General features: G+C 45.0%; 1 protein-coding gene across 1 annotated transcript in view; it reads left to right on the forward strand.

Annotated features, from left to right (window-relative positions):
• F13B (coagulation factor XIII B chain) overlaps positions 1 to 23320 on the forward strand; it is a 116865-nt gene that overhangs the window by 81260 nt on the left and 12285 nt on the right. The window contains exons 6-7 of the mRNA XM_075322038.1: positions 9984 to 10163; positions 13262 to 13447. Of these exons, the coding sequence (XP_075178153.1) occupies positions 9984 to 10163; positions 13262 to 13447 (366 nt within the window). The remainder of the gene's footprint in view (positions 1 to 9983; positions 10164 to 13261; positions 13448 to 23320) is intronic.

A 23320-nucleotide genomic window follows, 5' to 3' on the forward strand; every position in this document is an offset into this window, starting at 1 on the left:
AGTAGGTGGTGACTAATAAAAAAAGGTCTATTCTACTGTACATATCATGGACAGGAGAGTAGAAAGTGTAGTCCCGTGTTTTAGGGTGTAGGGTACGCCAGACGTCGATAAGCCTCAAGTCTAGTAATTTACTCCTGAGACCTCGCAGTTTCACTGCAGGAACAGAAGACCTACCCGAGGAGGAGTCAACAGCCCGATCAAAGATAAGATTGAAATCACCTCCAAGAATCAGGGAGCCTTCAGCGAATTCAGAGAGGGTGTTCAGGTATTTTTGGCAGATCCTGGCCGGATCCTGGTTGGGGAGATAAAGATTAGCAATGGTAAATAACTTGGTACAGATCTTAAGTTTGATAAAAATGAATCGCCCCTCTGGGTCGGATTTAACTGATAAAACCTGAGCTGGGAGAGATTTATGTAGAGCGATGCTAACTCCCTTGGATTTTGCGATTGAATTGGTACCAGGAAGTATATCTATGCTTAAATGCGGGAATGTGGTCTGTTTTAAAATGAGTCTCCTGAAGCAATAGAATATGGATTCTTTTTTTATGCATGTTATAGAGGATCTTGGATCTCTTCTCTGGTAGATTAAATCCTCTAACATTTAACGAGCATAAGTTGAGGTTCGCCATCTTAGAAGCCCTATCTTCTGGGCACCCGAGGGAAGAGTAGGGAGAAGGGGAAGGAGAAGAAAGAAACTGAGGTTAAAGAAAAGAGAGCAGAGAAAGTAGTAGAATGGAGAGAGGAACCAGAATAATAAAGACTAATATCAAAACTTGTCTTTATTTAGCCTCCTAGCTCAGAAGGCAATTAAACTGAGAAAATACTCGTAACTAGTGATCTAGGAGCACACCCTAATATGGGAGGTGACTGAAAACTATGTCGCCTGAAGGGCAGCTGCCACACCACCTAACTAGTTAATACCGAAAAGGGGTAGAGAAGAAGGAAACCACAGATGGTCAGCCACCCGACCAAAATGGAAGTAACATATACAACAGCTAACAGCTCAAGTTCAATGTAATTAATCATAGCAACAAGGTGAGAAATGTAGCAAGAAAGATAAACTCCCATCTCCTGGATCACAACTCGTGAAACTTCTAGGAGAGGCATACATACCCATGGGGGTTCAGGTGTCCCGGCTCAGCATTGGAGCATGCCGGGAGGGGAAGCAGAGAATCCCAACATTATTAGAATTAGTGATGCCCAGGGGAGGGGGGGAGGAGGGGGAGGAGAGGAGGGAGGGGGGAAGGGAAAAAAAAACAAACAAACAACCAGACGGATATAGGGCAATATTGGTCAAAGTAGGCCATAACAGCCTGTATTCCTCCTTCACACTACACTTATAACCCAGAAGTCCCAAGAGTTCAGGTCTCCGCCGACGAGAGTCTCGGCAACTTCTGGGATCTTGGTCGCTGAGTACGGTGTTGATCAGGTGGGAAGGACCCTTCACGACGAACCGCTCTCTGGGGTGGAGGTGTAGTATACGGCCAGTCCAGCAATTTTATCCCAGGGAGATCCAGAGCCAAAAGAAAATCTGGCAGGTCAGCCGGAGACCTCAAAATGATCAGGTTGGGACCTTTCCTGACTTGTAGTTGAAAAGGATAGCCCCAGGAATAAGCAATATTGTTGTTACGTAGAACCTCCAGTAGGGGTCTCAGGGCTCTCCTTTTTGCAAGTGTGGATCGGGAAAGATCCGCTAGAAGTTGGATGGGAGTTCCTTTAAAATCCAGGGTACTTTTATCTCTTGCTTTTCTCATAATATTCTCCTTGACCTGGAAGAAGTGTACCCTGCAAATAATGTCCCTTGGCCTCTCTGGATCCGGGCTTCTAGGCCCCAGTGCACGGTGTGTTCTGTCCATTTCAATGCGTGTTTCGAGGGGACGTCCCAGTAAGGAGTTAAACATCCTCTGCAGTATAGGGGTCAGATCCTGAGGCCCGACTGACTCCGGCAAACCACGAATGCGCACATTATTTCGCCTGTTGCAGATTTCAGCATCTTCAATCATGTCAAACAAGAGGTGGATCTGTTGAGCCTGCTGATCTATAAGCTGTTGTTGTGAGCTTTGCTGAGAGTATAAATCCTGGGTGGACGATTCAAGGGCCCGCACGGAGTCAGTCAGTGATGACATATCCTCCTTCAAGGAGCGAATTTCAGTTTTACACACAGCCTCCAGGCGGGCAATGTATCCCTCCATATCCATTTTGGTTGGCATAGCATTGATTTGAAGCCTTAAAGCTGATATTTCTGAGCTTTGGTCTTCCCCATAGTGTTGCAAGGGAGTAGCTGTGTTCTCCCCCCATGGCAGGGGAGTGTGAGCAGGCTCTGCTCCATAGCCCCTCCTGAGCCAGCTGCTGGGGTATTTGAGTGCTGTGGGCCAGGGGACGACCGCGGGGTACCTGGTGAGCCGGAGAAGCCAGAAAGAGAGGTAGGAGATCCTCTGTTCTGTGAAGCCCCAGGGGGAGAAGCGCGCCCTGCAGCCAACTTCCCACTGCTCACCCCTCCCCCATCAGTCACCACAGGCCGGTCTCCGGTGCTTTCCCCAGGACCCATCCATCCGGGAGCCTGCGATGCCTGGTCAGTCTGTAGCCCCTCACCGGGTTTCTGTGCAGAGCGGGCGGGGGAAGCAGGAGAACGCTCAGGCTGTGATAGCCGGGTCGCAGCAGCACGCGTCCCGGCCGCCATTACAGGCCTGGGAGGACGCTGGGCCTCAGTCAGGTACGGCACGATACCTTGCCCCCCGCGGCTGGGAGTCCCTCTGGCAGGCGTCTGTGACCGGAGACCCGCTTTCCCTCTCATCTGAGCCCGGTGTTTGCTCTTGATAGCTGGTGGGTGGTGGTGTGTGCAGCCGTTTCTGAGGAGCTCCTACATAGTGTGTCTTACCGGCGCCATGTCCAGGCCACGCCCCCCCACATATGTCCATTTTGATCAAATTAATTACTTTGATGTGAAGCCCAGAAGGATCGCAAATTATGCATTTTAAAATGCTTTGTGATGGTTTTCAGAAGATCCATATTATCTTCTTTTGTGGCTACCATAATATCCCTAACAAGCTCGCAGGTCCTAATTTTGACTGCCCTAGTTTCCAGCCCTACATAAATCTTCGAACAAGGGCAAGTGGCATGGTAAAAAATTCATATTGGTGGTGCACGTAATCTTGTGTTTGGTAGCATACCGTTTTCCGTCGAAGGATACAAATTCCTTAGTTTTCTCAATGTTAAGGCAAGCTATGTAGGTGTCCCAAAGGGAACAACCCCAATTCCGAGAGTCATACATGGGGGCTAGGAGAGATTGGTTGGTGGGCTTAGAGAAGCTTTTCACAAGGTGGTCAAGTAGATTACATCATCTCCTTGCTGTGACAATCAGTGATGGAGAGAGGTATTGCTTAAGAGTAAAATTGGCTAGAAGAATTGGCCAATGTCATTTCAAAATTCCAGTCATATTGTCACATTGTGAATGGTACTGAGTTAACAAGCTCACCTTAGAGGTTTGAGTAGGTTTCCTTGTTTTTGTATACTCGATTCTGTTGACATGAATATTTCACCCTAATGTAAGCCTTTTGATACTTCTCCTGCTGTAGCCAATGTCCAAGAATCTCTTCTTAAGGTCATCAGCACAATCCTGAAAGACTGCATCTGTGGAACAAATGCGTCCTAATCTCAATGACGGTCCAATTGGTACTGAATTGATAACATGGGCTGGGTGGGCTGATGATGCATGCAAAGTCGCATTGATTGAGGTCTCTTTGCAGAAAATACCTGATTTTAGAAACCCATTTTCATCCCTCTTAATTAGTTCATAAAAGAGATTGATCACTGAGAGGATCATACTTGTACGTTAGATGAATGTTAAATCTGTTGGAGTTAAGCTCATGAAAGAATTCCTGTAAGTCTTCTAGAGTACCTTGCCAGATCAGGAACACATTGTCTATGTACCGGGTGCAGAAGAAGACCCGATCCATAGATGGGTTCCCATTTGACGAGAATAGGTCCCTCTCCCACAGCTCCAGGATCAGGTTGGCAACTGGCATATGATAGTTCACATGCTGCTCCCATAGCTGTGCCCTGGAGCTGTAGGTAGAAGGACCCATTGAAAGTGAAGAAATTGTGAGTAAGCAAAAACCTGAGTAGACCGAGAATAAATCTATTCTCTTTAATTGAGAAGTATGTCATTGACAAAAATAGCAACACAGCGTGGAGTCCATCCTCATGCTATATGTTGCTATATAGTGACTCTATATCGCATGTAACCAAAATCATGTCATCAATGTGGAGGGAGTCAATTTACTTCAAAACATCAGAAGTGTCATGCAAGTACGAAGGCATAGTTTTCACTTATGGCTTCAAGAAGGAGTCAATATACTTGCCAATTCTCCCTGTTAGGCCCCCCCACCAGAAATAATTGCCCTACCTGGTGGATTCTACTCATTCTCGTTTACCTTTGGAAGTAAGTACAGCGTGAAAATTACTGGTTCCTTCATCATCAATAAATCACATATATCCTATGCAATTATGTTGTCATCCATGGCATATTGTAGAATACAATCGAGTTCATCCCTATATGAAATCATGGGATTAAACGTGAGTTTCTTATAGCAATTATGTTTTTTAGCAGTTTATAAGCCTCCGCTTTGCCCATTTTGCATTGCCACACCACGATATTCCCCCCTTTATCAGCCGGTATGAATATAACATCTTCCAAAGCCATATGCTGCTTCAAACAAATGTGTTGTTCAGAACTTAATTTATCCTTATATCTTAGATGGTATTTTTTTCAAACTCCTGGAAGACTAACTGTACAAATATGTCAGCATTAGTACAGAGAGATAATGGGGGAATTTCTTGAATCTTTGTTTAATTGATTTTGGGATCCTACCCAAAGAAGGATTTTCATGTTCCACATGCAAGCTCTTCCAGGTGTCGTGTTCCTAACCTCACTAGGGAAAAATGGATAGCAACTATCAGTAACCAACATCCTGTGTAACAATACACTGTAGTATCAGACTTTTTATGCTCAAATTGTAAAAACGGTCCAAATCAATTATCCCTTTTTGCAGCCAAATACCACGTTTGTTGGAGTTTGTCAACAGGCAATGCGAACAGAAAAAGGTTTACATGGGATAGTTCAAAAATTATCCCTGTTTGGGGAATAACCAGAGGGGGGGGGTTTATTGCTGAATGAAGAAGCGATAATTTTTCACAAACCATACAAAAATGATCCCTTTTTTTAGGTAGCAGGAGCAGGCTAGCTGTTTTAAAAGTGAAGACATAATGGCTTAACAACTAGGATTGAAAAAAAATCCCTTTTTTTGGATATGAAACAACTTTACTTTTCTAAAGATGATTAAAAATTGCTTTGATCAAGTATCCAAAAATTATTTCTTTTTTTTTTATGAAGTAGGAGGAGGCTAGCGGTTTTTAAAGCGAAGAAGCAATGTGAGTAAGTCATATAAAAAAAAGCACTATTTTTGGCGCTTTTTCATGTTGGAGTGCCCTCAAGAAAATATGCGTCAAAGCAGAAGTACATTATAGCTATAAAACACCATGGGCAGCCAGAAAATGTGTGACTGTACATTAGCAGTGGCAATAGCTACACATTAGAAAAATAGGACAGGATAGACAAGGAGATGTACATTTTTTCACACTTGCAGAGGAAAACTTAGTCCACTTGGGTGTGACAAACCACCAGCCATGCTTAATCCCTTCTCTGACAATACACTGCAGGCTTGAAATGACAGTACATCCATAGCAAACTGAGACACTTATTACCACTGTTCTAATCTTCTGAGCCAGAGGTCCATGGCATCGGGCCTCACGGTATGACTAAACCTGACTATTCAGATGGAGGGATTCTGCTGATGTGCATGAGGTTCGTTCACTGGTATAGATAAAATATTGAGCCCATCATTGCTGCTGCTGCCTTATGTATACAGTATGTTGTAGTTGTGGTGCCAGTGTCGCGGGCGGGGAGGAGGGTGTCAGCACACCGCGCTCACCCCTTCTGCTCGGGTCCGGCAGCTGCTCAGTGGTGGCTCGAGCGGTGGGCCGGATCCCGGGGTTTCTCGAGCGGCACTCCTCGCCCGTGAGTGAAAAGGGGTTTGGGATGTTGGGATAATGTCCGTGACGCCACCCACGGTTGTGGTGATGTGTAGCACCACCGCTGCTTAATGCGGGGATCCCGGGGATGGTGATGGGGAGCAGCCAGGTGTTGTGTTGCCCCTCCGTGGGTAGGGGTTGGTGATCCCGGGGCCCGGTGATGGCTTGGGAGGTGCAGGGCTTGGTGGGCGCAGGGACGCGGGGACAGCGCTGTGCCTTGCGGCACTGTGGTACTCACTCAGCCTGAGACTTGGACACAGTTTGTACGGTAAACCAAACGGCTGGTAGGACGGTCCCACAGACGGCTGCTTTGCTTCCCCGGTAGGTGACGGTGATGTCTCTCTTCCTTGCACCTGTATGTACGGTTGGTTGCGATGGGTCCCCACCGGTAACCCGGTCCCCGGCTTCAAGCTGGGCCGGAGGAGCACTACACTTTGCCCGCAGGCGCTGGCCCTCAGAGACTGGTGCCCTGGCGGTGGCGGTGCCTCTGTTGTACAGGTTGGACTGTTGCCTTCAATCGGGACTTGGTTGTTGGGGGAATCTACGTCCCCTTCACTGACGGATTCGGCAAATTTGGCGACTCCTAGCCTTGCCGGGGTCCGAGAGGCCCCTGCCCTGGTGCTGACTGTCCTTCGGAACACTGCTCCAGACCACCGGGCACACAGCCAACGGGGTCCTTCCAGGAACTTCCAAACGGTCCCCCTCCGGACAGTCACCGCCGTCGCTGACCTTGCTGTTCTGGCCCTACACAAAGCTGGGCTCTCAGGCTTGGCACACTCTCTGCTCTGTCACCACTTCTTGCTTTCCTCCTTTACTACTCTTCTTTCCTCCACTTTCACTTCTCTTATCTGCTCCTCACTCAACTCCGTTGTTTACTCTTGCCCTCCCCGGGCTAATCTGCTGTTTACTCAAGCTCATCCCTGAGCTGACTGCCTGGTACTTCCTGCCTCCAGAGCTGTGATCTCCTTGGTGGGCGGAGCCAACCGCCTGGCCCACCCCCTGGTGTGAATCATCAGCCTCTGGAGGAAGGCAACAAGGATTTGTAGTTTAGCTGTGATGTGCCTACCTGGGATGTGGGGTGTGGTGGTGTTGTGACCTGTGTCCCCTGGCTTGCCCAGGGCGACACACCAGCACAAATAGCAAAGTACCGTAAAAATATCCTTCACAATTTCAACAAAAATTGAGAATTTTGCTAAAGAAAGAATTTTAGTCTGATGTTACTACAATTTTGTTCCTTGTACCCTACCCTTTTGCCATGAGCGGTGAAAACACTACGTACAGTAGACACTCCTGCCAGTGGTGAGAGCAACTCAGTAGCCAGACAGTAGTACAGTGTCAGGCTGCCAACCTGTGCTCACCGTCGCTGTTAGCCTGCAAGGTTCAGAGCTTCCCACAGATAAGCGTGAACACTGACTGAGCTCTGCAATGTCAGTGTAAGTGCTGGTACTTGTAGGGGAGTACTGTCATAAAAAATCATTCACAATTTCAACAAAAATTTAGAATTTTGTTAAAGAACTTTGCAGAAGCCGCACACTTGGGGAAGTGTTGACTCTATATGGAGTGGAGGGTGTTCTCTAATTCAAACATGCAGTGACCAGCTGTCAGCTTTGGAAAAGCTTCACAGAGAAGAGAATATAGCTTATCCTGTCCAAAAAATTATCAACAATTTTAACAAAAATTGAGAATTTTAATTAAGAAAATTTAATTTACTGGAATTTCATTTTGCATGATAAATTACAATAAATTTGCCTTGTTTTCCGTTCCTCGCGCAGTGGCCCAATAATGCACAGGGTACTATTAGGGAAAGTCACCACAACTACAAGCACAATAAGAATTACTTACTCAAAAAAATATGAGGTGAGAGAAGGTGAGAATCGTAACATGGATTGAAAATTTGATGCACAAGCTGCAATAAATTTTGCTTGGGGAAAAATTTTGCATTTCTTTATCAAAATCTATAAAGCACGCCTGACTCCCACCAAGAGATTTGCCCTGGCTCAGAGGGGTACGACCACTGCCAGTGCCCCTAACACCACAGCTTACACAGCAAGCAAAACAGCCTGGCATGAGAGTCATGTACTCCATCTCACCCCAACCAACGTCATCCAAGTACAAAGGCTGACTGTTAAACACTTACAATAAATTAACTGCAAGAAGTTGTTTTGGTGTAGCATGTTCCATAGTTTCTGTGGTGATTTGGTGATTTGGGTTATGGGACTATGGGGCAGAAAAGAAACAGTAGTCATTGATGGAATAAAAATTATGCAATATACAACAATAAGTATTAAGGCAGGGAAGGAAGTGAACTAAGCAAAATACTGACCTACAATCTTGTAAGGGGGAGAACTATGCCCGTATGCTCTTGTGTTGCATTATAGTAGTGTGAACTGTGAAATCTCTCTCTCTCACTCTCTCTCTATGTATATATATATATATATATATATATATATATATATATATATATATATATATATATATATATATACCAGCCAGTTGCAGGGAACAGACTGAATCCATCGTAGATAGTTAGATAGGCAGTGAATAAGTGATTAGATTGGACATGCAGGTTGCTCAATACCTTGGACTGCAGTTATCAGGTGGGAATTATCCAAAAATTAGTATACAGTGAGGCAGCGTGAACCCTAGAGGAACAGCCAGCCACAAGTACGGGTTGTGCCTGTAGCCGGTTCGTGGCAGGATCGGGTGACTTCTCTCACAGAAAAGTCTACTGGAGGAAGCTTAGCATAGGCCTGGGCAAACAGGCCTCTGCGGTAATGGATGTTAGAGGAGCTAAGTAGTCTGTGCTTTCGAGTCAAAGGTTGTAGACAAATCACTTTGGGTGGGACGCTGACCTCGAGCCAACAGGTACTTAATTACTATGACGTGTAGGACCATGATGCCAAGCTGGGTGGAGGAGAATGGACCTATGATATGTGAGAGGCTGTGGCCAGAGGGAATGGAGGAAAAGTGTATTTATCGTGTTAAGATAATGGACCATCCCTGTAGCCCATCATCCTACTCGGAACCTTCGGAGGGATCAGCGAGTGTAAGGCTCTTCATTATGACTGTGGTCAATCCCCTCTCCCCTTCCTATTCATATTGGCAAGAGTTACCAGGTTTGGACAGGAGTTACCGGATGATGTCGCCCGCCATATTCACTGCATCTCTGAGCGAGCATCCAGCACCAAGAGATAAGACATTAGTCCAATAGAAGTTAAACCTAAGGTCAATGATGTGCTTTGTAATGAAACAAGTGTAGATGTTCTGCACAGCATGAGAAAAGCTGTAAATCTAAAGTGTGTTAAAATGGAAGAGAATATGCCTGCTGTCTCAACTGTAAAGTTGGAATTGTTGAACTAAAAGATAACCAAAAAATTAACTATATGCCTCCATATTTGCTTTCACTGCTGAAGGTACCTGAGTGCACCTGAGCCATTGGTGACATGCAGCCGCTACAAAGGTATGATCCATACGACACCACTCCTCGCACCCAGCCAGGTTCCTCAAACTAGCAAAACACAAAATCCCCCCTTGCTCTGTGGGGATGCCCAGGGTGCGGACTACCAGAGGGGGTGGAGAAGGCTAGCAGATAACTGTTATATAGTAATCAATGGTATTAAGAAAGGTGACTGGTATGTTAAGAGTTAACGACTCTCCTGGAATGTAAGTACCACACACTCATGGACAGTCTGGGCAGCACTGATGGCTGAGCTCCATGAAAATGAGCTGTACATTATAAGAGATCTCATTGCAGGACAATGACAGCAGATAGAAAAAAAAGCAAGTCAATTACAAACTGACTTATTTTGTGTTACTTAACTAATTAAAGCCTCTTATTATCTTAAAACATTAGCTGAGTAATTATTAAGTAAAATATTACTTGTTTATTACAGAAAAGCAGAATAAGTGTCCTCCGCCACCCAGACCTGCCCACAGTATTCTACTCAGTAAACCCACCTTACATCGCATTGGAGACAAGGCTTATTACGAGTGTGATCATAATTTTATGTTAATCGGCTCTGAGCAAATCCTTTGTGAGAATGGACATTGGACTACGCCACCTAGTTGTCTGGGTAAGTGAAATTATGTCATCTATAAATTATTCAACAGCAGTGGCTGATTAAGTTCCAGAGCCATTATACAAAGTAAGGGTCATTAGTTCTCTATATTTCCTCTTTTGGAATAACTTATGCTTTCTTAATTCTGAAGTATTCTCCACATCAAAATATATAAGTTCCAAATGAGCAAAAGATTGTCCATTTTTTATGGAGGAGATCCTTTATTAGATTTCCTCTATTTTATTTGAAAAAAAAAAAAAAAAAAAATAGTAGAAAACAAGGTTAATAAACTATTTCTCTGATTAATAGATTAACAGCTAGGGAGGGAGAGCAGAATCCATAGAGGCAGTACAGACGTCAAGTAGAATAGTAGTCTTATCAACTAATGCCTTTTCCCAGAGGGTTTGATGCTGGCAGTTTCATTATATGACATATTGTTCCACTACAATATACTCAGCCTATGTGGTACCAGTGTCCGCACAAGTAACATTACTGACTGCAGGAAAGTGTCAGGATAGCACATACTCTCCGCTGCTTGCTGTCATTTTGATAAAATCACTGCTGCAGATCTATTCGTTACAAATGCCTATCAATAAATTAGAATATCATCAAAAAGTTAATTTATTTCAGTAATTCAATACAAAAAGGGAAACGCATATATTATATAGAGTCAGTACACACAGGGTGATCTATTTCAAGTGTTTATTTTTGTTAATGTTGATGATTATGGCTTACAGGGAATGAAAACCCAAAAGTCATGATCTCAGAAAATTAGAATCATTACCACAAAACACCTGGAAAGGCTTCCTAAGCGTTTAAAATTGTCCCTTAGTCTGGTTCAGTAGGCTACACAATCATTGGGAAGACTACTTACTTGACAGATGTCCAGAAGGTAGTCATTAACACACTCCACAAGGAGGGTAAGCCACAAAAGGTCATTGCTAAAGAAGCTAGCTGTTCAGAGTGTTGTATCCAAGCATATTAATAGAAAGTTGAGTGGAAGGAAAAAGTGTGGTAGGAAAAGGTGCACAAGCAATCGGGATAACCGCAGCCTTGATAGAGTATTGTTAAGAAAAGGTCATTCAAAAATTTGGGGAAGATTCAAAAGGAGTGGACTGCTGCTGAATGCAGTGCTTGAAGAGCCACTACACACAGATGTATCCAGGGCATGGGCTACAACTGTAGCATTCCTTGTGTCAAGCCACACATGACCAATAGACAACGCCAGAAGCGTCTTACCTGGGCCAAGAGGAAAAAGAACTGGACTATTGCTCAGTGGTCCAAGATGTTTTCAGATGAAAGTACATTTTCATTTCATTTGGATTGTGGCCTCTCCACTCTTCCTCCAGACTCTGGGACCTTGATTTCCAAGCTGCTTGAGGTCTAGTGTGAAATTTCCACAATCAGTAATGGTTTAGGGAGCCATGTCATCTGCTGGTGTAGGTCCACTGTGTTTTATCAAGACTAAAGTTAGGGCAGCCGTCTACCAGGAAATTTTAGAGCACTTGATGCTATCGTTTGCCAACAAGCTTTTTGGAGATGGAAATTTCATTTTCCAGCAGGACTTGTTCCCACATAGCACATATTGTCTGTGATTGGAAGCAGTCAGCTGACATGCTGCCACTCAGCATGGGGGCGCATCTGACTGCAACCAATCACAGATGCTGGGGGGCGGGGAAAGCAGTGTATATGTGTTACATCACCGCTGGAGTCTGCTCCAGCGCCTTCTGCTCCGATCGCCAGGTGACGCCGTGTTCCTGCCATGGATGGTGCTGGTGATGGGAGAGGAGTCAATGCCAGCGGCACCAGTGGGCGCAGGCTCCGATCATCCAGTGGGCTGGGTTATCTTGGGATCTGCAGTACCGCTGGCTGACTGTGGGTGGCATGTGTCTTCCAGCTGAAGTTGCCAGCGTTCAGCTACAGCCAATGGGAAGACGCCACACCCTTCTTATTCCCCCTCCTGTCACATGACCACTGCCAGAGATAGTTCTGATTTTCCTGGCTCCTGTTACGTCCTATTCTGTTTGGTTATTCCTGTGTGCTGACTTCTGCGTGTTTTCTGACTACCCTCCTGCCTACTGTTTTTGCACCTCGCTGCCCGATCCGGATTTGACCTCTGCTACGTTTGCTGACTACGTCATTGCCTGCCGATTCTGTCCCTGTTCCGCAATTCCTGGTTTGACCCTGCCTGACGACTACTCTCATCGGACTGCAGCCTTCCACAGATAGTGATCACCCGAGCCCTGTGTAATTCCAAATCCCTGTATAGCGGTTAAAGGGTTTCAGGGTTCTGGGGGTCCTGCTTGGTGAGTGGCTTACCTCTAGCCTCCCCATTACAGCCCATCTGAGTCTGTGGATCCAGGCAGGCGTTGCAATATGCAATGAAGGTAATGAATGGCCCCAGAAGTGAATGAGCAGCCAGGAAGTAGTTACAGCCGCGCCAGAGCCTCAGTAAGTATAACCCTCTTGGTCCAATCCCCCTATCCTTTCTACCACCATTATTACTAGTCAGATTCTGGTGCCCATAGACTTATATGGGGACCACCGGTCCAGCTAGATATGTGAGACTAATGCTGCGCTGAAAACGGGCTTGTTTTTTTTATGCCGGTTAGACACACCGGTCCCGGTTATCTGCGTGTCCACCCATCACTAGTGGCTACACCAAATATTGTTTTGATTCAGATTTTTCTTTTCTTCATTATTTTTCATTTTGTTAATTGATAAAAAATTAACCATTAACACTCCTATTTTTTTTAAACCATTCTTAGTTAGCAGCACTTATTCTACCCCTGCCTAAAACTTTTGCGTAGTACTGAAAATTAAATGGAGCAAAAAAAAACCCTGAGTTATCTGTTTGTTTGTTTTTTTAATTTGTTGGGTTTTTGTTTTTTTTGTTTTTTAAACCCAGGGTTATGTATTTAGGATTTTTTTTTAGTCTATAGGCAAAATTAGTGAAATGCAAAGGTAAAGTGAATATATGTTAGTTGAAGACAGTATCTCAATTCTAATACACATTATGGACCACATGAACTGCTTTAAAACAAGATCTTATTAAATAGATGTTTGGTTGCTGCAGTGCGATATTATATGTCTTTCTCATTTGCTTTTAACAGAACTCAAAGAAAAGATAAAATGTGATAAACCCCCAGAAATAGAAAATGGGAAAGCAATTGTAAGTCTAGAGGGTTATCACAGTGGTGATGCTATTCAGTACAAGTGTGCGGATGGATATGAAATACAGGGACCAATGGAAATAACATGTAAAAAGGGGAAATGGCCACAACCTCCCACATGCATTGGTGAGTAGTTCCACATTGCATATCATACCCAATAACTCATTATTAAACAAAAAAAAAGTTAAAAATAAATTATTTGTCAGAAACAGTAATTGTTAATATGATATGGGACTATGTAGAACCTTTAAAACTTAATGGTTTGTTGTTTGTTTGTTGTTTTGCTTTTTTATCATTGCATTCTATGAACCAAACATTGTATTTCTTCCTATGAAGTAGCGGTCTGAGGCCATATGCTTATGCAGGATAAGTTATATTTGTCATACACACCACTTATTAACTGACTTTTATCAGAAATATATTTCACTTTTTGATCACTGAAAAACTTCACTTTTTTATATCAGGATGAACATAATCAGCAACTCTAATATTGCATTCATTTAATTTTTTTAATATGTTTACGGTATAGGATAAGAACCAATTAAATATATATCTGGGCAATTTTAATTTCTTTTTTTAAATCACACAATATAATCTTTTATTTTTTTTTTTTTTATAAATGTTTTCTTCCATTTTTGTTTTCAACGTATTCAACCAACAAGAAGACAAGTGATACTTATATCGCTTAGATAATAATCTGCACTACATATGTATCCTATACCATGTTCACATATAGCATAAATGTTGTATTTTTTCCTTTGCATTCTCTGTGCAGATAATTTGCTGCTTTTAACTGTCTAAGCAAAGTGAAGGTGATTTCATGAAAACTCATGCTCACTTTGTATTTAAGGACATGGATATACTGTGCATTTTTTTCTGCCCGAAAAATTACACGGAAAAGCTCCAGTTATTTTTTGGAGTGCAGAATTAAGCTTTTTCTGTACTAAAAAAATGCTTTAAAAAACGCTGCTTTAAGTCTTTACCAAAAACACAACTTATTGGGGGAAAATACATACAAAAAAACACAGTAAAAACACAATAGTCAGAGGAGATTGTGTATAAAAAAATGCATGTAAAAATTGCATCAAATGTTTTTCAGAAAAGTGGGACGAATGAAAGCCATTTGGTATTCCGTATGTAATGTGACTGCTATGTGAGTGTGCGCTTTTTTCTCACCTAGTATCAGGGGTGGGATTCAAATTTTTAACAACAGGTTCTCTGTAAACCCTGCCCATTTGAAAACCACACCCATTCTGTAACCACACCCATTTTGTTAGCCACAACCATTTTCACGCACTTTCCTCAACCGAAAAATACAAGTAATTTAAAGTAAAATCTCTTTCCCCTTCTTACCCTCCTATACCTTCACTCTCCTGTCCAGCACCAGTTGTTCCAGTTGCTGTCAGTCATATTGTATTAAACGGTTCTCTACAATTTTTAACAATTATTACTAAAGGAGCCTTGCTAAAATTGGAACGGACAACCTTCCCCATACAGATCTCTTCCCATGTGGCTGCTTTTCTAGTGCAGATCCATCCCATGTGGCTCCTATCCGCCTACAGATCCATCCCATGTGGTCTCTTTCCCCTGCAGATCCCATCCCATGTGGCTCCTTTCCCCCTACAGACCCTATCCCATTATAGTCTCTTTCTCTTGCAGATCCCATCCCATTATGGCCTCTTTCCCCTACAGATCCCATTCCATTAGGGCATCTTTCCCCTGCAGATCCCATCCCATTATGGCCTCTTTCCCCTGCAGATCCCATCCCATTATGGCCTCTTTCCCCTGCAGATCCCATCATGGCTTCTTTAGCCTGCAGATCCCATCATGGCCTCTTTCCCTAGCAGATATCATCCCATGTGTTCCTTTTCCCCTGCAGATCCTGTCCCATATGGCTTCTTTTTCCATATAGTTCCCATCTTATGCGGCCTCCTCTCCCTTGCAGATCTCATCCCATGTGGCTCTTTTTCCCATATAGTTTCCATCTTATGCGGCCTCCTCTCCCCTGCAGATCTCGTCCCATGTGGCTCCTTTTCCCATATAGTTCCCATCTTATGTGGCTCCTCTCCCCTGCAGATTCTTGTCTCCCTGTATCTTCGGCTCACCGAGCGCTTACCTGCTCCAAGCACCGGTGGCCTCCCATCTGTCTTCCGTCCTCCTCCGCGGCACTCTGCAGGCACACCGACGCTGGCAGGCAGCAGCAAGATGAGCAACCTCACCACGCTGCCATGACCTCTGCAGTGTCAGCGTGTCCCTGAACGCCAGGTCGGGGAGCAGACAGGCTCCACTGACCCCGGAAGTGCGTACGGAGGTACGGGGATCCATTTGTGTTATTGTTTAAAGGACACTAGCAAACGTGAATATGTGGCGCCCTGGACAAGCCAGGGGCCACAGAGAACAACACCTACACACCCCACACTCTCGGTCAGGCACACCAAAGTCAGACACAAACCCTTGTTGCCTCCCTCCAGGGGCTGATGTCCACACCAGGGGGTGGAGCCAGGCAGTTGACCCCGCCCACCGAGGAGTACACAATCCTGGAGGCGGGAAAAGCAGGCAGATGAGTTGAGGAGTGGAGAGAGATTAGTTTGGGAAGTGGAAGTGGAAGGAGAAAAGTGTCAGTTAAGCAGCCTGAAGTTGGTCCGGGTGTGTGGCCCGGACAGATCAGCAAGGTTGGCAGACGGTGGTGACCGTCTGCAGGAGTGGCCTATCAGAGTTTACCGTAAAGACCGTGGACGGGCGGTGGCCCGGCGGTACCGGACCGGTACGCAAAGAGAAGCCAGCACCATCCGGCAGGGGCTTACAGACCCCGGCAAGGCTAGGAGTCGCCGTGAATTTGCCAAATTCATTAGCGAAGGGAACCTCCTGGGTTTCCCAGCAGCCAAGTCCCGACAGAAGGCAACAGTCTAACCGAGAGAGGGAAACACAGCCACCGCCAAGGCTACCGTTCCCAGGGCCAGAGCCTGCAGGCAAAAGGGGCTCCTCCGGCCCACATCCAAGCCGGGGAGCGGGTTACCGGTGGGAACCCATTGGAACCGTTACACTACATAGGTGCAGGGAAAGGCAGTCACCATCAACCTGCCGGGAGAAACAACACCGCAGCCGTCTGTGGGACCCGTCCATCCAGCCGTGTGTTTTACCGAGAACTGTGTCCTCATCATTGGTTGAGTGAGTACCACCGTGCCGTGCGGCACAGCGCTGCCCCCGCGACCCTGCACCTCGCCAGGCCCCGTAATCCGCCTGCCATCCATCCCTACCCCATCACCGGGCTCCAGTACAACCAACCCCCTACCCATGGAGGGGAGAACTAACATCCAGGCTGCTCCCAGTCATCGCTCCCGGGATCCCCATCCAGAGCAGCGGTGGTGTCACCAATATCACCACGACCGTAGGTGGCGTCACGGACAATAACCAAATCCCCACAATCCAATCCCCACCCTTTTCACTCACAGGCGAGGAGCGCCGCTCGAGTCCCCGGGATCCGGCCCACCGCTCGAGCCACCACCGAGCAGCAGCAGCCGCGGCCGGACCCGAGCAGTGGGAGAGCGCAGCGTCCCCTCCTCCGCCCGCGACAAATACAGAGAATCGGATCACCGGAGCAGTTTCTTGCTGGTTCATGGAACCAGCTGCTATTTTTTTTTTTCCAAACATTTTTATTGATTTTCCAAATTTTATAAAAACCATAACAAAATGAGTATGATTAAAGGGAAGGACAATCAATTGACAGAGTATGGTATAGAAGAAGAAAAAAAAGGGGTACAACCCCCTCTTGCTAGTCCAGATTATTCTTCCATAAAAAATGACATATAATGAAACCGAACTAGAAAGTCAAAATAAACCACATGTAATATAGTCCCTTAAACCCCTGTGTCATTCTCTAGTAGTTCCAAAATCAATGATGTGTCTTACTTCCTTGACGTCTCACCTCCTCCTTCCTCTCGAGCCCCCGCTAAGTGAGCCTCAGGTTGCCCAAGCTATCCTGGATTTCATTCAGGAGATACCACTCCGTGTGTATGAAAGGTGTCACCAAGTTATTTATTTCTACCCGTGTGAAGTGGTGTTCAATAACATTTTTCCATCTCCCAAAGAACGTGGCTGTCTTTTGATCCTTATGCCTTTCCGCTTCCAATTTTTCCAACTTCAGAAGAGCATGCAATTCCCCAATACCCTCCTTTGTAGATGGACCCTCCCTCTGTATCCAGTGTCTTAAGATACACCTTTTAGCTATCATGGCCAAGTCATGTATGATTGCAAATGTCCTTTTATCCCGAGTATTTGATCCCCCTTTGACTCCACCCTCAAAGAAATGGAAAATCCACACCATTAATTCTGGTCTGCAATATATCCCCCATGTTGTTTGGGCCAACATTCTTACTCGATTCCAGAACCTCTGCACTTCCTTACATTCCCAGAGTCCATGTAGCATATCTGTTTTCTCTGCTTGACATTTTGGACAACGTGCATCTCTACCCGGAATATTGAAACCTACAATAGCCCTATGTAAAATCCTAAACTGGGTATCTCTCCAACCCTCGTTGGTGATATGTTTCCGCATTTGGACCCACTCTTTCAATATATTTCCCACCACTTCTTGACCTTTCAGTTGTTTCTCCCATGCTAATAAGGTACGACTATCCTCCCGAGATATTAATACCTCCCTAAGTGTTCGGTAAATTTGGGATACATTTACATTTGTAACCTCACATTCCAGGAGCTCATCAATCGGACTTTTGTTCAGTTCCCTTCCAATCTCGCCAAGATCTCTGATTACTCCAAACTTCAATTGCTCATACTGGATAATGTAAATGTTATTGAGGTCATATTTATTGAGCACTTCCCTTCCTGTCATCCACCGTCTCTCCTCCACATTCATAACATCTTGCATTCTCTTGATGCCCTTCTCTTTCCATCCCAGAAATAACTTGTTGTCTCGTCCCTGAGAGAAATTTGGGGATGCCCAGGGATTTAAATACTTAGACACCTTCCAGGAAAGTCCCAGTTTCTTTCTAACTAGTCTCCAAGTTAACATGGTATCTCGGAATATGATTGAGTTTCTTATGTGACCCTCAGTCCTAGACAATGGGGCGTGGAGAATGGACTTCAGGTCCCATGGTGTTGCGTATTTGTTCTCCATGTAATGATCTGAGTGTCTACTTGTTCCTCTCAACCAGTCGATCACGTGTCTCATAATACACACCAGTTTATACCCCCCTAACGTCCGGGAAATTGATTCCTCCCTCCTCCACTGACTTAATCAATGTGCGTAATTTTATTCTGGGTTTCCTTCCCCTCCACACAAAATCCGCATAGGCTGCGTTGAGTCTGTTAACATCTTTTAGTTTTAATAGTAGCGGAATTGTCTGAAAGGGATACAGCAGCCTAGGAAAGCTCATCACTTTTATCAAGTGGCATCTTGCCAGCAATGGTAAGGGTAAGCCTTTCCATCCCCTTAGTTGTGTTATGATTTTTCTGATCAGCGGGCCATAATTCATTTTATAAATTGTTTCCACCGTTCTCACTATCTGCACTCCCAGGTATTTGATTGATCTCTGTGCTATAGGGATCCCACATATACAACCATCTCTCAGATTTCTCCCAACACTCCCATGACCTCCCCTCAAGAACAAGATCTCGCACTTCTTTTTGTTTAACTTAAAGCCTGAGAATGATCCAAATTTTTCAATCATGTCAAGGGTTTGGTGTAAGTCCATGCCTGGGTTTCCCATATACAGTATCACATCATCAGCGAAAAGCGCTATCTTCATTTCTGCCCCCCTTATTTTCATCCCTTTGAAGATGTTAGGACCCTGGAGAACTCTAGATAATGGCTCAATTGCCAGGTTAAATAGTAGGGGGGATAGCGGGCAGCCCTGCCTCGTCCCCTTCATTAGGGGGAACACTTCCGACAGGAAGCCCGGGGTATGTATCCTTGAATGATCCCGAGTTGGCATATAAACGTCTGATGTAAAGTCTCATTTTACCGGTAATTCCTATGGCCTCCATCACCTTATCTAGCCAGTTCCAATTAACATTATCGAACGCTTTCTCAGCGTCGAGTGTAACTAAAGCAGGTTTTGCCCCTCCCTCGGTGCGCCCCAATCTAACCGCATCTACCACTAAGATCGTCTTCCTGATGTTGGTAACCGCATTTCTCCCTTTGATAAACCCTACCTGATGTTCGGAGATTATCCTAGGCAAAATCAGTGCTAGTCTAACGGCCATGATTTTGGACATGATTTTAAATCCTGATTAATGAGCGATATGGGTCTGTAACTAGAGGGATCATCTAGGTCTTTGTTGCCCTTCGGGAGTAATTTAATGTATGCTATGTTGGCATTTCTAGGGATTTCTGTTCCTCCCAGGATTGCATTAAAAACTGAGGTTAAGTCCGGTGCAATCAGATCCCTAAGTGCTTTATAAAATTCGCTATTAAAACCGTCAGTTCCTGGCGCTTTATTGGTGTTAAGCTCCCCGATTGTTCTTGTTACCTCCTCCACTGAAATGTCCGCATTTAGGGCTCCCAGCTCTTCCTCCGTTAAGCTAGGCATTTGAGCTTGTCTTAACCAATCGTCCTCATCAGTGAAATCATTGTTTCCTGACCCATATAGCTTTCTATAATATTCCCCCATCACCTTGTTGATATCTTTGGGATCTGTGGTTACCCCCCCCTCCCTTTGTTTTCATTTTGGAGATTACCGTTGTTTTTCTACTACCCCTTGCCAAATTTGCCAACATTCTCCCTGCCTTATTGCCGAATCTATGAAGATCAGCTTCCTTGTGAGACCAAAAGAGTTGTTCCTTTTTTTGGCCCACTCGTCAAAGCCCCTCTTTGCCTCCAACCATCTGTCCCTTGCTGAACTAGACCTAGCTACCAGATAATTTGTATATGCTAGCTACACTGCTTCACTATGGGAATTATATTTCTCGTTCGTCCTCCATTTGATTATGGCCGCATATCCCACCAAACGTCCCCTCAGAACCACTGTTGCCGTTTCCCAGAACAATACTGGAGTCTCCCTGTGTTCCTTGTTGTCCTCTGTGAACTCTTCCCACCACTCTCACAGTATCTTGTGAAACTTATCCTGTCTGAGGAGGAACGACGGGAATCTCCATATAATGTCAGAACCTCTCCTGAAATTCTCTCTGATGTCCACTCTCACCGGACTGTGATCAGAGATCACCATATTCTCAATCACGCAGTTTTTTGCTCCATTCACAAGATCCCGAGACATCCAAATCTGATCTATGCGCGACCAACTGTCATGTGGGTAGGAGAAGTGTGTATATTCCCTATCGTGTGGGTGGGTTAGCCTCCATATATCTTTTAGCCCTATATCTTCTAATGATACATCCCTGTTTACCATTCTCTTGTCCCTGGGACCATTCTCCCTTACCCCCTTCCCTCTCCTTCTGTCTTCAGCCGAGTTCGGTACTGTGTTGAAGTCTCCCACCACTATGATGTTGGGTGTCTCATCTGATAGTATGATAGCTTTCATATTATTAAGAAACGTGATCTGATGCAAGTTTGGATCATATACATTGTAAATACTGAGTGTGCCCGCTGGACTAGTAATTGTTAGATGTTGCCACCTTCCCTGATCATCCTCCTCATGAGCCACTACTTCATGGCTGAGCTGTTTGTTTATCAAAATCAATGTGCCCGCCTTCCTACCTTGCGCCAGTGCCCCATAAACTGAACCTACCCAGGATTTCTTCCTGCGAAAAAAATCCTCCCTCCCCAAATGGGTTTCTTGTAGTAGAGCAATATCGGTTTTTAATCTTTTCAGGTGCCTTAGAATCATTGCTCGCTTGTTGGGTGATCTTAGGCCCTTAACGTTCCATGTTGTTAATTGTACCATTTTTGCCTAAGTAGACCACTCTTACCATTTCCATCCCTCAAGACCCCAGCATCAGTGGAGACGAGACAGCTAACTCTAAGCTCACAGATGGCTCCTCCAGAATGACACTTCCTTTCCCCAACTTGTAAATATAACCCATAACAACAAAGAAAAAACAAATAACGGACAATTATGCAACATGTTGTCCCTTTTGAGGGAGTGTCGGCGCTTTTCGCCATCTTAGTGACTTCCCCTTTTTCTAGCCAACATATGAAGCTCCCTAGTCACCCCCCATAACAAACATATCCTGTATTTTCTCCCCCGCATAACATGCACTGACCGCATATACTATGTCAGTATTAATGCAATATGGTAAATATGGAAAAACCTTAGTGAGATATTAACAATCGGGTCAGTCTTGAAATTGGGGCACTGTCCAGCCGAATGGACCCGATCTGCTACGCATGGATCTAGTAAGCAATCCAGAGAGAGAAAAAAAGAAAGGGGGGGGGGGTGGTAGAAGCAAAGAAGAGAAGAAAAAAAAAAAAAGTTTAGTGGGACCTCCTTCCCTCCTCGTGGCATCTCTCCCCTCTCATCTTAATGCAATAATATCAGCGTCTTTCCTTGGTTGAAGAAAACAAAAAAGAGAAACAAAAACAGGGTGAACCCACTCACAAATCATGTGTCCGGATTCTTCTCCGGTCGCTGGTCCCTGAGACCCGACCTAGGACTGTGCTGCTGGATTGGACTTAGTCTCCTCTCTCCTCCGACCTCACTTTGTACTTGACCTCTGTGTTGTCCCTTCTCTCTTCCCAAGCTTGTGGGGTATCCTCTTCCGTTGGTGCCTCCTCCGCTGGATCCTCTGTCCTGTCCTCCCGTCCGGTTCTTGTCTTGGTCTGACATGAGGGTGTTTTCCGCTTCCTTGTGATCTTTATAGTATGAGAACGAGCCATTAGGGTTTCTGACTTTTAGTATAGCTGGGTAGAGGAGCTGGCATTTTACTCTTTTGTTGTACAAGAATGTGCATATTTTACTGAATTCCTTCCTTCTCTTAGAAACATCAGCAGAGTAGTCTCTGAAGATTAGCAGTCTGTTGCCTTGGTATTGTAATGGGCGTTGCCGGTCTCTGAAAGCCCTCAGTATTTCCTCTTTGTGTTTGTAGTCGAGATATTTGACTATCACCTGTCTGGCTCTTGGTGCGGGTTTATTACTTGAATTTTGTCCATCTCCTTTGTTCACCTCCTGTTGCCTCAGTGGTCCCACTCTGTGGGCCCTCTCCGCTCTAAACTTTGCTTTTATGCCTAGGGCCTGTGGTAGCTCCTGCTAACATATGCTGTCTAGCTGTCCCACAGATACCGATTCTGGCAGCCCCACAATACGCAGGTTGTTGCGTCTTGATCTGTTTTCTAGATCTTCTGCCTTGTCTTTTAAATATTCATTGGATTTCACTAAATTTGCAATTTGCTCCTGCATGCTCTGGATTACATCCTCAGATTCAGAAATTCTCTGTTCTGTGTCTGTTAGTCTATTCGTGTGGTCGTTTAACTGCTTTTGTATATTGGCAAGTGAATTTTTTATAGCTGCCTCAATGGCCACTTTTATTTCTTTAGACAGGTGAGAGGCCACTTCTATTGCCAGTTTTTTATAATCCACAGTGAACTCTTGCGGTTGCTCATTATGAACTGCAGGTGGTGCTGTTTCCTTAGATTTTCTTGTCTGTGCTGATCCTCTGTCTTCTCCCAGTAATTTTCCAGATTGTAATAGCTTTGTGCTTGCATGTTTTTTGTTTCCTTTAAAAGGGGTATTAATGATTTTATTTAACTTTTGGGAAGCTTGGCCAGATCTGTTCCCCCTACACTACTGGCCTGCATTTTCCTCCTGCCCTCCTAATCATCCATGCACCCCTTCAGCTCCACCTTCTTCTTCCTCTCTCTCTGTTCCTTCTATGTCTCCTGCATCTTCCCATTGCGATCCTCCCTCTTCTGACCCCTGCATCCACTTCTCTGCAGCATCAGTGATCTCTGCCTCCTCATTTACATCTTCCATTTCTCTCCCTCTCAGGCCCAGCGTTGCTGTTTCTCTTGTCTTGTTTTCTGGCTCCTCCCCCAGCAGACTTGCCGGCACCATGCTTATCTCCTCCATGCCCTGCAGACATTCAGCG

Source organism: Anomaloglossus baeobatrachus, chromosome 8 (genome assembly GCF_048569485.1).
Source record: "Anomaloglossus baeobatrachus isolate aAnoBae1 chromosome 8, aAnoBae1.hap1, whole genome shotgun sequence".
NCBI lineage: Eukaryota > Metazoa > Chordata > Amphibia > Anura > Aromobatidae > Anomaloglossus > Anomaloglossus baeobatrachus.